The sequence below is a fragment of the Typopeltis vanoorti genome, chromosome 4 (genome assembly GCF_054136105.1).
Source record: "Typopeltis vanoorti isolate ZY-2024b chromosome 4, IOZ_Tvanoo_1.0, whole genome shotgun sequence".
NCBI classification, from domain to species: Eukaryota; Metazoa; Arthropoda; class Arachnida; order Uropygi; family Thelyphonidae; genus Typopeltis; species Typopeltis vanoorti.
The window spans coordinates 18,523,176-18,537,397 of NC_143552.1; the positions used below are offsets into that span (position 1 = coordinate 18,523,176).

General features: G+C 35.1%; 1 protein-coding gene across 1 annotated transcript in view; it reads right to left on the minus strand.

The window, feature by feature from the left end:
- LOC150107135 (small ribosomal subunit protein mS39-like) overlaps positions 1 to 9,741 on the minus strand; it is a 369,834-nt gene extending 360,093 nt beyond the window's left edge. Inside the window, exon 1 of the mRNA XM_090391018.1 lies at positions 9,624 to 9,741. Coding sequence (XP_090247144.1) covers positions 9,624 to 9,741 — 118 coding nt within the window. The remainder of the gene's footprint in view (positions 1 to 9,623) is intronic.
- Positions 9,742 to 14,222: the final 4,481 nt, after the last annotated feature.

The following is a 14,222-nucleotide window of genomic DNA, read 5'->3' on the forward strand; positions in this document are numbered from 1 at the left end:
GGTGCAGAAACAAGCTGGATTTAAATGAAATAGGATTGCCAATGCCATATTTCTGCTGCATCTTTGCAACAACAAATCAACAAATAGTAGAAATATAATACAGATTTCTATTTCAACTTTAATTCTATAGAAAAAAAAATCATAAAGTACCAGAAGGGAAAAACACCAGTGTCCAAAACTAAAGACAAACACCATTTCTAAATATTACAACCACAAATTCAGATGAATCAGCTGGTGTAAATTTGTATAACTGATGATTTTGGGTAGAAAATGGGTACACATTCAAATTTTCAAATCACATGCAAAGGAGTCACACATGGCAGCACTCGACAGGATAAAAGACAAAAGGCTACACTGAGCAAGCTGTGTTTGAAGGAAGCTCTTTTCATGAAGGAATAAAGTTGCAAACTTGGATGTCATGTAATCTCTCAAATACATTACTAGATGATTTCATGTAAGGAAGAATTATTGGAAAGTTTGAAGAAGGCTGCAGAATTACTGATATTGCCAGAGAGAGTTTGTAATCTCATATAGCATTGTATCCAGGTTTATGCATGCTTCAAACCAGTAGAAAGCATTCCAGATGTTTGCTAACAGGTCACCCTTGCTCTACCACGGAGCATGAAGACAGATTTTTGGTTATAACAGAGTGCATAGGTTAGCTTGCAAGTTGATTCCATTCAAGCACAGGTACACAAATATCTTGAAAAACTGGGGCAAGACATCTGCAACAAATAGACCTATATATGCCCAAAAGCCTGTAGTCTCCATCCCTTTATCCACAGCTCATCAAAGGGCATGTTTTCAGTGATGTTGTATCCATAAAAATTGGACAAGACACCAATGGGCTAATGCACTCATTACAGATGAGAATAATTTTAATTTTTCCTCTGATTCTAGATGACACTTGAGTTGGCATGAAAGTGGTACTGCTGTGAGAATGTTCTTGAAAGGTATAGATATGGTGGTGCTGGGGTCATGGTGTGGGAGAGGCATTATGCTTAATGGATGCACCGAACTACAAGTGCTGGATAAAGGGACTATAACTGGTTAACAATATTACAAATAAGTTCTTCAACCTCATATTCAACTGTTCCATGGTGCTGTACATGAAGAATTCATTTTTATGGATAACAATGCAACAGAGCATTATACATAAGCAATGGAGATACTTCTGGAGACCAAGGACATTAATCCCATAGAACATGTTTGATGCATTAGGGAGACACATTGCTGCTCGAAATTCTCCTCCTGAAAACAAAGCCTTATCCTTGCTCTGTTGGAGGAGTGGGACAGTTTGCCTCTTGAATTTCTTGGTACTGAGCATGGTACAATGTTGTGAGAGTTGCAGCACAGTTCTGGTTGGACATATTCCATACAGAAATGTCTCTCTGTATAGTTTTCTGTAAGCAATGTACATTAATTCCTTAATTACATCCTTGGGAAATTTGTAACTTTTGTGAAAAAGATTTGCAATTTAATTTGTATGAAATTTATAACACATATTTTGTGTAATATAATTTATTAGTATGATGGCAATAAATGTCCACATTTGGCTGTAATTATTATTATTATTATTCGTGACACCTCCAAAGAGTCCGAGGACTCATCGTGGGAGGACACCTATTGTACAACTCTCCGTCTTCACCACTACACCAACTAAAAAAACACTGCTACCTCCGTATGACATCGGCTAACTCACCTTCGATTGAAAAAGTCCATATAAAGATTCCTCCCATAATGATGGGAATCGAACTTAGGTCTTTTCCAATTGAAGGGCACAACGTATCGTCGTTCTTCCAATTGCGCTATGGAGGCAATCATGAAATAATGAAAATCTTTTCATATATAGGTAAAAATGTAGTTCGTCCATAGGTTTTGGATACCAGTGTAGTGTTAAAAACATTATATATGTATATATTCCAAATAAAAGCTTATACAGAATGGTGCATAGTTCATATTTAAGTTGCAAATCAGCCATTAGTAAAGTAGGCTTGTATACTATTTTCATTGTTATAATTTGTGTGGTCCACATTAAGGAAAGTGATATTAAACCTGATATCCAAATAGATGTTAAGCTTAGTTCTTTGCTCTATGCAGATGACATTATTATTATTATGCAGAAGTTCCATAGAATTATGAGACTCGTTGCAGGTAGTCTGAATTACCTGCGACCCTGTGAAGTCTATCATACCACTTCTTAAAACTCATTTATCACTCTCTCAGGCAATGCAATCCTTGCAACTACTGCTCTCTATGAAATTACTTATCACTCTCACACTCATCACTCCCTCTAATAACATTTAGGGCTTATCCTTTTCCTAATTCACTTTCTCACTACAATCTGAAAAATCTCAGTTTTATTAACCTGCATTTGTATTCTCCTCTAAATTTTTGCATCCCACATTTCAAATTCTGATGACCAGATCATATGAACATGATAACCTGGACATGGTTTGATCAGGTTCTTGTAGAACAGGACCACCACATGACATTGACACTTATTAATAATCCTCTGCTGATTCACATAACCTGCAAATCTGAATATTGGAAGTTTTTTCCCCCACTTGGTTAGACTATAAATTATATATTTAGTTTAATCCTTTATCCAAGTGCAAGCAAACAAAGTTTGTGCCTGAACGTATCTTCAGGACTAGGGCAACTCGTAGCAAAGGTGAACAAAGCTTCATATCACTTGCTTGCCTTAGTATCCCATAATGCAAAGCACATCTCCTTGCGGACATGTATAATGCTATGCATTATGGGAAGGGTCACTACCCAGACCAGTTTTGACTTTTATTGGGGTCTCTTCAGTGGGAGCCAGATCCAGAGGTGATATCAAAGGTTGAAGCAATGCAGAAGTCATGTTTACCTATGTGAGTTGCCAAAAGGTGTCACACCTTATTATTAAATTACTCTGGATTAAAGAAATTTGCATTATGGGATACTAAGGCAAGTGATGTGAAACTTTGTTCACCTTTGCTATGAGTTGCCCTAGTCCTGAAGATACTTCAGGCATAAACTTTGTTTGCTTACACTTGGATAAAAGATTAAACTAAATATATAATTTAAAATCTGAATATCTTGTGGCAATTCAGTGATGGTGTTGTTGATAAAATGGCAAACAGTAATGATCCAGTACTGAACCTTGTGGAATTCCATTTGTAATCGTCCATCTTTCTCTCTGGTAGATTGTGGTAGATTGTAAAATCTACCACATTAGCATGTGGTAGATTGTAAAATATTGTTTCAAAATCCAGAAAAATTACAGTATATACATTCCCTCAACAACCATTTTTGTTAAATGGATAAGAATCCTATATTTTTATATAGCCAGTAAGTGAAACTCAAGATCGATAACTACGATCTATGAGTTTCAATGCCGAAAAACTATCGGCGAAGGCAATTCGAAGCAAAGGTGGAGCAAGCTCCCTCACTATTCTTGATATTCTCTCATAATGTAAGACACAGCTCCTAGGAGATGTAATACTGTCATTACATTATGAGGGGAGGTCACTACCCAGACCGGTTTCAACCCTTTTTGAGGTCTCTAAAAATATAGGATTCTTATCCATTTAATATCTATTCAATTGCCAGAAAACTAGCCTTTTGGCTTTTTATTCTAACCATTTTTGTTCTTTTAATAAAAAAAGCTAATCATATAACTGAAGCAAGAATGCCTTTTAACAAATCCAAGCCGACATGCATAAATACTATTACCATCATCTGCCTAATTCTATATATGAGCTCTTACAAATTTATCCACAATATTAACAATCACAGAATACAAACTGTTCTAAAGTTTGATGCTTCCATCTTACTACCATCCTTATGCAATGGCACTATCTTATCCTCCTCCTTCCATTCCTTAGGGCTCTTGATCTTTCAGTTGCAAGACTTTCAAACAGCCAGGTCAGTCCATCAGTTCTTCAGCACATTCCCAACATGAAGTGAAATCTCATTCAGTCCTTAACTTATCCTAGTTAGCATTCTAAATGCTAAGTAGAAAAGTAAGAATGAAACATGACGATAAAATACATAAAAAAAGTGAATGCTAAATGGCTCTAGTATGTAATTTGTAATGATTACCCAACCGCTTACTCCATCTGTAAGGATATTTTACCCACAGTCATTTCTACTCCTATCTTCTACATAACTTCCTCGAATGTTCCTTGGCTCAATGTCCATTCAGCCAGCCTAGATGGCCACATGACTGACTAGCATACCCACTCTCCAAAAATCTAACATATGCACAAATCAGTCTCAATGTCCAATTCTCCATTTGATATTTGTCTACATCAGTCTACTTGAAATTGCCTGCCATTCAAGAAGATAATCTTTGTGTTTTTTGTTAAATACTATAGATATTTGTTCTTTTCCTGATCATTACTGCCATCATATAGTCATTATTTAGAAGGAATCTCGCGAGTTCCGTTTTCTTAGAAAATGTAATATCAAAGGTGAACAGGATGTCAGAATTTTTTTAGGTTAAGACTTTTTAAATTAAATTTCTGAAAGGAGTAGAATTTTTAAAAAGTTTGTAGAATGAACTGGATATGCTATCAACTATATGACAGGGGGTATTGGGCTTATGAATCTTTGGGGTGAAAGCAACATCACCTTCCTGAGAACCTGCCAATACTGTGACGCTAATTAAAATCAAATCAGATGCAATTCTCCCAAATGCCTTTAACACATGTGCCAATATCCCATCACTGAATCTTCATTAAGATTTTTACAATACATTTTGCATCTGCTGTTAACATGCACATCTGCATCTGTGTTACATCTGGTATATCCACATCATCGGTTATATTCTTTTTCTCAGATGACATACTCTGATGAAATGATCATTCAAAAATTTAACTTTTTCTTCTACTGCCATCATTTTCTACCAACTGCATTCAACAAAGTTATTCTTTTACTTACAATGTTGTGAATAACTGGATTTTCTTTGACCTGCTCAGCTAATTTTTATTTTCATTTGATTTTGTACTCTTTACCATATTGTATCACTCATCTGGCTTGTGCTAAATTTATAATGAATATGCATCTTTTCATCATACTTGCACAAAATTCTCTTTACGATTTTATTTTTATAAAGTTCTTCTTTGATGAGTTTACTTATCCATTTCACTCTTAACAAGTTTATCCTCTTAGAGGATAAACTGCAAAAATGCAGTTTTGACACAAGCTTTGACTTTATCCCATGATAAATTGGTTTTTTTCCACCAATTCTACCTATAGACCTGGATTTTTCATATTCTACATATTTTCTTTTCTCCTGAAAACAAATCTCAGCAGTTTTTTGCTCATCTGTCCAAAGTGCAAAATATTACAAGCTCAGAGAATCTGAAGTAGATTAAAAGTGGAATGTAGGAAAGTTCTTTAAAATTGATTTAAAGGTAGTATGAAAGTATTGGCTATCCATTCTTGGTCCTTTTTTGTTTATAATGTGCCAAAAAAATAAAGATTTTGTGTCAAAATGTCCTTTCTGAGGAAGAAGGATAGCAATTCTGATTACCCATACAGATCAGAACTTGTACAATATTATGTCTGTAGATTAATTTTAGTGAGGTGCAGAATTTCTTCTGTTGTTTTTAGTTCTGGGAATCAAGGGTTTGACTATGCTGAGCTGTTGGAGAGAATAACAGTCCTGTATAAAAAAAATAAAATAAAATAATTCAATTTGTTTATCTTCTAGCTCTTTCATTACTAAAGTATACAATTAATTCTATTGTGGAAGCATGCTAAAATAATTAAGTATAAAGTATCTTGATATTTTTATACAGTACATACTAGGATATCTATGATATCTTAGTATGTACTGCTGACAGTAAAAATAACAGTGGCAGCAGTACATGTTACTTTGTGCTTTAACACTAAAAAAAAGGTGAATATATTCATTGAAGATCCTAAGATCTTCAATGAATAAATCATAAAGAATCAAGAAAAAGGCTTCCAACTGTTTAAATTATTAAGAGTAAATTTAATTCTGGCAGTGTTGATGTGAACTTGAAACTAAAACCCAATTTTTAATGATTAATTTATCCATTTAGGATTGGTTATGGTGATGTTGCTCTATAGAGATACTATCAACTACCAAGGTAAAAACATTATTATTATCTGAGGAGAGTCAAGGACTCATTGAGGGAGGCTGTAAATTACCAAACCCAGCTATCATACCTTCCCTTAAATTCATTTACACTAGATGCACTCACTACCCCTTAGGGCAAATTATTCCACTCACCCGCTGTTCTCTGAGAGAAAAACCTAGCTCTTACCCCTTTCTTGACTGAGAACAACCTTAACTTCCATAGATGCCCCAGTATTCTCTCTCTGCCTTCCATATAATGAAAAATTTCATCATTTGAAATGCTATAACACCCATTCAAAAGTTTATAGACCTCTATCATATCACCCGTCTTTATCCTGTTAACCAGAGTCTGTAATCCACATACTCGCAATCTGTTTCTCATAATCTAAATCCCATAATCCAGATATAATCTTTGTAACTCTTCTTTGCACCCTTTCCACAGCTTCTTTATCCCCTTGGAACCCAGGAGACCAAATCTGAGCACAGTAATCCAAGTGTGGTCTTATCAAAGCCTTAGAAAGAAGCAAAATTTCTTCCTTATCCTTACATGTAAAGGTTTGCTTCAGCATAGAAATTATCCTCTGAATTGTACTTGCAACTTTTGCTATGTGACCTTTGAACTTTAAATTCTTATCCACCAATATCCCTTGCCTCTTCAGTTTCTTGTAGCATAACCGTGCTAATATAATATGCTGCTGGATCTCTAACCATGCCAAAGTGCATAACTTTACACTTACTAACATTAAACTCACAGCCATTTTCGTTTGCCCAGATTTCCAGTCTATTCAAATCATTTTGTAATTGCTGAATATCAGTAGCATCCCTGATTGCCCTGCCTATCTTTGCATCATCAGCAAACAATTGCAAATCTGATGATAGACCCTGCTGGAAGTCATTAATGTATAGATTGAACAATAATGGCCCAAGGACTGAACCCTGAGGTACACCACTGGTTACCTTAAATCTGGCAGATTCACACCCACTGTATACTACTTTTTGTTAACTGTCTGTATCCAAATCAATAGATTATGTTCCAATCCCATATTCTCCAGTGTACACAACAGCCTATCGTGTAGTGCCTATCAAACCTTAGAAAAATCTCATAGTGTATCCATTTCCTTTATCCAACTCGGCCGTAACATTGTTATAAAATATGAGCAAATTGCTAAAACATGACCTTCCTTTAGTAAACCCATGCTGTTCCTTGCAGAGTATAGAATGATTGTCTACCCATTTCTGTATGCGAGGTCTTACTAACTTCTCTAAAATCTTCACTACCACACCAGAAATACTAATAGGTTGGTAGTTTGATGCATCAGTTTGTGCACCACCCTTGTGCAATGGAACTATATTACATTCCTTCCATTCCTGTGGTATCATTCCTGAGCTGAGACTGAAGTTATACAAATGTGAAAGGCCTAGCCAATTCAGCTGAACGCTCATGAAGCTGTCCTACCTAAACTATTGCAATGCAGTAGCAGTACTCTGCGAATTTCGTCGCCTGAAACAAATGTCAACAAGGTAACAAATGGGCAGATATTCCACCTTTAACAAATGGGGAGATATTCCATCTGTCCCTATTGACAAATTCTTATCCAGGTTACGCAAAAGCTCTTCAACCTCATTTTCATGAACCTCTAACTCTTCATCCAACGTAGCAGTAGCACTGTGCACCATACTACATACACCTGGTTGATATATCTTAGCAAAGTGAGCACTCATTAACGGAACGATCTCCTTAGCTTCTGACACTCGTGTACCATCTGCATTCAATAAAGTTATTCTTCCACATTCATTCTTTCTTTTGCTTGCGGCATAACGATAAAATCATAGATAGATAAAAACATAGATAACGATAAACATCATAGCAAAAAAAATTCTCATTAAAATGCAAACATGGTTTTAATCCTCTTTGAAACCTACTAGAATTAATATTAGGTTTCAAACTGGGGAAAGCTAATAACTTCTACCCCCACATAAAAAAACAAAAGCTGCTGCTGATCATTCTCATACCTGGAGTTATTTAGACTTTTGTCAGCCAGTGGACACGTCTCTCGCTCACATAAATTTTAGGACATTTAATAACATGAGACTCGTCAATCTAATATTTATATGTAAAAGGAGACTTTGTCCTAAATCACTATTTTGTTTTTTTTTAATTGATGTCCTGATATTATAAGCACTTCTGTAGCGTAATTTGAAGAACAATGGTACATTGTGCCCTTCAATTGGAAAAGACCCGCGTTCGATTCTTGTCATCCTGAGAGGAATCGGTATATGTTTTTTTTTTTCCCCCAGTCAAAGGTGAATTAGCCGATTTCATACGGAGGTAGCAGGGTTTTTTTCTCCTGGAAACTCGGGTTTTTCACCCTACATACAGACAAATCGGCCTTGAAAACACAAGCAATTTACAGACAAAAAAAAAAATACTAGTAGTAGCATAGATGATGATGGTAGTGGCGGTTATGTATGGTTGGTAATTGTGGTAGAGACAGAGTTGAAGAAGTGGTGCTCTCACTCAATGAGTCCTTGGCCTCCTTGGAGGTGTCACGTAGTAGTAATAGTAATAATAATAATAATATGTGCCCTCAAGTTTGGATATTTTACTGAGTATTTAGGCCTAAGGTACCTACCTACCCAACTACTGGCGAGAAGAGAAACTAAGTAGATTAAAAATGTTGGGATGATAGGAGAGTCCAAGGTAGCAAACGGACTTGCTTTTTTCTTTTTTTTTTTGGAATGAAGAGTTGAGGGAGGGGATAATTAGTCTTTCATTTAAAACAGAATTAATTTTAATTATGTTTAAAATTAAGTTTAAGGTTTTTAAGTTTTGTTTAAAATTCTGTTTTAAAATTAATTTTAAACAGAAACAAACAAGTTTTCTGTTTGGAAATCTACTATTTCCAAACAGAAAGCTATTTTGTATTTTAAATGCATATTTCCTCGACTTTTTTATGGCATTTAAACATCCTTAATTATATATCACCTTCATTCCCTGAAAAGAAATGAGCCTTTTTACTAGTAGAAATGTTCAATAACAATGCCAAAATTGTTTAGGACTACTGCTACATCAGCAATTATGATGAATCAAACAATTAAAATATCAAATATAAGACTGGCCCTCTGTAGCTGTCAGTCATAAAGATGCCCTTTGGTTAGAAAGAGTTGAGAGTGAATTTTACCTAGGATAGGAAGAACCTTTATAAGGGCTTTCCAAATGAAGGTGAGTAAGCCAGCCTCATATGAAGGTAACAGGTTTTATTTCTGTCACCAAATAATCTGGTTTTTCCTCCTATATACCAGGCAAAGTGGATGGAGAATACCCACAATTAGCAGACAGAAATACATTGGTGAGGTATAGTAATCTTATGTGTGAGATTAGTACAAGGTAGAATGACCACATCGTGTGAAATGGTCTTGTGCAATGAATCCAGGACTCCAAAGGTGATATGCTGTAATAGTAATAATATAAATTCAGACTGCACAATGCAAAACACAGAAAAGTTTTAATCTATATTTATATTACCTTTCTTTAAAAGACTTTGAAACACCACAATAGAATTTTCAACTTCCACTCTTTTAATACATTCCATAAGTATATCTTCAGTAACTTCATCATCACTTGTATATCTTTTTTGTGGCATAAAAGCCTATTCCATTTAAAATTTAAAAAAAAAAAAATAACAACAACATAAAAATATTGTTATTCAAAAGAAAAAACACAAATGCATAACAATTAAGGAAACAGAAAACATATATTCCAATGCATGAAATTATCAATTACAGTAAAGCGTTGATTGAACAGAAATTAATAATGTGGACAGTGGTGCAACTCCATATAAACAATTGGTAGTTGTTAGCCAAATAATTGTTTGAAAAGTTTCTGTTGTATCCAAAGAACTTTTAATTAAAGAAATCCAGCAATACATTTTATAATTTTATGACAATTAGGGATTCAGCTGTTCAATTTAATTACAAATCAACTATTATCATCATCATCTTCTTCTTCTTCCTATCATGGATTATAAGCTTGGAAAGAAGTCAATAAAGACCACAGTGGGAGGAACAAACAGCTATGGTGCCCACTTTAATATGATATAGGACCTCCTTTCACTGTGATGACTGCAGCAATCCTACAGGGCATACTTTCCAGAAGTATATGATAACAATCAATGGGAATTTTGGACCTTTCTTCCTGTAGGCACTGGACCGTTGTGGGACAGATGTCTCTTGACCTCACCCACATGCTCCGGTTCATCCCACATATGTTCAACAGGATTGAGATTAGGGCTCTGTGGAGGCATCAAGTTTGGTGATGTTCATGTCCACAAACCACACAGTTACAGCAGCAGCCTTATGACATAGAGCATTGTCTTGCTGAAAGAGATAATGGTCAGTTCCATAGACTCATCATGGGAGGTCCACTTACCTAGCAACATGCTTATCATATTGAACCTTGAAACATCATTTACACTCCCAGCATTCAACAGCATGTTCTGATAATGAGTTCCACTCATCCACCACTTTCCATGTAAAATATCTACACACACCCTTCTGTACTACATCTTTACACAACTTCCAGAGATGGCCTCTTGCTCTTCCTCTCTCTTTCTCTTGATTCTGTAGTAATCTAGTAAAATCAGTCTCTTCACTAACTTATAAATTATTAGTATGCATTTTGACAGACTACTTTTTGGAGCAGTCTGCCAAAACAGAAAGTTTAAATTACAAATTATGTGACTAGAATTTTACTCACTCATGGCTATAGTATGTGTTGGTGCAGCAGAGGGATTAAGAAAAAGGTTTTTGCTATATAGTAGTATTTATATGCTGTATTACAGAGCAGTCTCTGCAAAAAGTTCAAAGATGACATCATGAGTTTATATAGTAGCGACATCTATATCAAATGATAGAACCATCCATTTAATCAGATAACCATTGAGTTTGCTCAAGATCACTTCGCCATTTTCTACACCAGTGTTAAGTTACTTAAAGGGAATTTATGAAGGAAATTCCATAAAGATTCCATAAATCTTTATGGAATAATAATAGTTCATAAATTAAAATAGCTAAACACTGGGTTTATTCTCTTCCTCTCTTGATTCTGTATTAATCTAGTAAAATCAGTCCCTTCACTAACTTATAAATCATTAGTATGCATTTTGACAGACTACTTTTTGGAGCAGTCTGCCAAAACAGAAAGTTTAAATTACAAATTATGTGACTAGAATTTTACTCACTCATGGCTACAATATGCGTTGGTGCAGCAGAGGGATTAAGAAAAAGGTTTTCACTATAATATACAGTTTGCTATATAGTAGTATTTATATGCTGTATTACAGAGCAGTCTCTGCAAAAATTTCAAAGATGACATCATCATCATCATCAAATTCCTGATATGTATTGGATACTATGTTAGCATTAAACAAAAACTTTACATTATTGCTAACTTCCTGTTGACAATTATCATCCACATTAGTCTGTTATATGTCAAGAAATTAATATTGTCAGATCTCATATTTTAGTCTTCTAAAGCACTTTAATTGCATCAATCAACCAGAATTCTGGACTTCGTCTGAGTCTTTTTCCTACCATCAAATGCCAGTTTTTCTAATCTTTCATTCCCCCTTCTGCCCAAGTGATCATATCACCTGAGATAAGGTTGTTCACATAATGCCTGAATGATAACAAATTCCTTAAGGCTTTGTTCTTTTCTCCAAATTTTCCACAAACATTTCTGTATGTCTGGTATTCACTTCTTGATCTGCTGTTTAGATCTTGAACAAGGACAACTAACTTTTCTTTAATGACTTGAAAAATTCTTCCACTTTTCCTTAGTAGAACCTTCTGTGGAACAACAGGCATAAATAAGTTTCCTTTTCCAATTCTCCATTAATGTTTTCCTACATCACCCTACTTGATATTGCTTGCCACTCAAGATTATCCATATTTCATTGTTTAATACTATAATAGCTGCTACTCCTTTCTCCTAATCATAACTAACCGAATATAAAATTGTGTAGTGGTATCCAAGAAGTATTACATCTTGTTTTGATAACAACAAATGTCAACATGGCTTCTCTAATTCTTCTGCCAGTTTGACTATCCCCCCCCCCCCATTATTACTTCTTTTGTTGATGCCTATCGTGAATTCTGCTGATATTGAGTTTGGTCCAGTAACTGACTTCACTGTTTGTCCTACTTTCCCAAACAAAGTAGCAGAGCCTTGTTTAACTGGGACAAACCCAAGCAGAGTGTAACATTTCATCTTTGGTTTAAGCCTATACAGAATACAACTATATCTCATATTGCCATCCCATTCTTGTTTGTCTGGTATCTATGTAGATATGTATTAATGTGGTGCAACATGAAAAGGTGAGGATTGGACATTAGGTCAGTTCTCTATATTCTCACATGTGGAAGTCTCCTCCCATTTATCTAGCTTTGACTCTTAAACTCACAATGTTAACATATTATAATTCAGTCTAGTCATACACAATTTTTTTCTTTATTTTTAATTCCAATTTTTAAATAATGTACCAGATCGACATAATATGGGTGACTGAAACAAAAAGACAAACACTGGTTAGATCTTTCTGAACAATAAATACGAAATGTTATACTCAGGCAATGACAATCAAGGAAAAGAAGGAGTAGCCATAGTATTCAACACTAAATATGAGGCTAATATTCTTGAATAGCAGGCAGTCTCAAGTAGAGTAATGTGGGAAAATATCAGAATGAAGAACTGGACAATGAGACTTAATTGTGCCTATGATCCCACAGAAGGTTATACTAAAGTAGAAGTGGAGGAATTTTTTGTGGCTTTAGAGATAGCAACTGACACAATGAAAACGGAAAAGTTGGTCCTTGTTCGGGATCTAAATAGCAGAGTAGGAAAAGATTGTCAGACATACAAAAATGTTTTGGAAAAATTTGGAGAAAAGAGCAAAGCCACTAATACTGGCAAAGACCAGTTGGATTTCTGCTCAGGACATGGACTGATTGACAATGATGTTTTCTCTCTGGTCCAGGACACTAGAGTGTAAAGAGGATTTGAAATTGGAAGTGATCACCATTTAGTCCTGAGCTGGATAAAATTGAATTTCATACTGAAAAGAATAACATATAAGAAAGTTTTAAAGAGAATAAAAGTTAAGCAGCTCTCAGATGTGAACTGTAGACTAAAATACACAAAGATTATTCATGAAAAAATGAAAGAGTTTGAGAGCAGGAACCAAACATTGGAGATTCAGTGGCAAACTCTGAAGAAAACATTGATTGATTCAGCCAGAGAGGCTTGTGGTGAGGTCTGTAAGGATAGAAACATCCGAACTCCCTGGTGGACGCAGGAAGTTAAGGAGGCAGTGAAGGAAAAGAAGAACGCATATCAAAAGTTCCTGGCAAATAAGTCAGCTTGTGCTCTTAGAGAATACAGAGACAAATGTAAGAAAGCTAAACACTGTGTAAAACTAGCTAAACAAAAGTCATGGGAAGACTTTGGTAAGAACATAGAAAATAAATATCAAAAAGGTGGCAAGATATTCTGGAGGTGGTCGAAGAAGTTCAGAAATGGAGGAAAGAGTGCTGTAAAAGGAATTAGAGATGATAAAGGTGATATAAAAACTGGAGAAAAAGATAACCTTGAAGTATGGAGTAATTACTTCAAAAAATTGCTAAATGAAAAAGTGACAGCACAGTGATAAAAAAACACTGATCAGGAATACATATCCATACTTGAAGTAGAAAAAGTCATCAAGTCTGAAACGTGGAAAGGCAGCTGGAGTAGATGATATTCAACAAGAAATGCTCAAGTATGGAGGTATAAAATTCTTACAGTGGCGGCACTGCGTAGTTCAGAATGCCAGGACAGAGAGACAAATTCCAGATGATTGGAGTAGAGCTCTCATAGTACCCATATATAAAAAGGAAAATAAAACTTAATGTGAGAATTACAGAGATATTTCTCTACTGAGTGTTCCTGGTAATATCTATGCCAATATACTTGAGAAAGGGTTGAGAAGAATTGTGGAAGAGAAGTTTGGTAAAGAACAAGCTGGATTTAGGCCAAATAGAGGCTGTCAGATCTACAAAACTGAAGTACAGTTCTTTGTTATATTCTCAT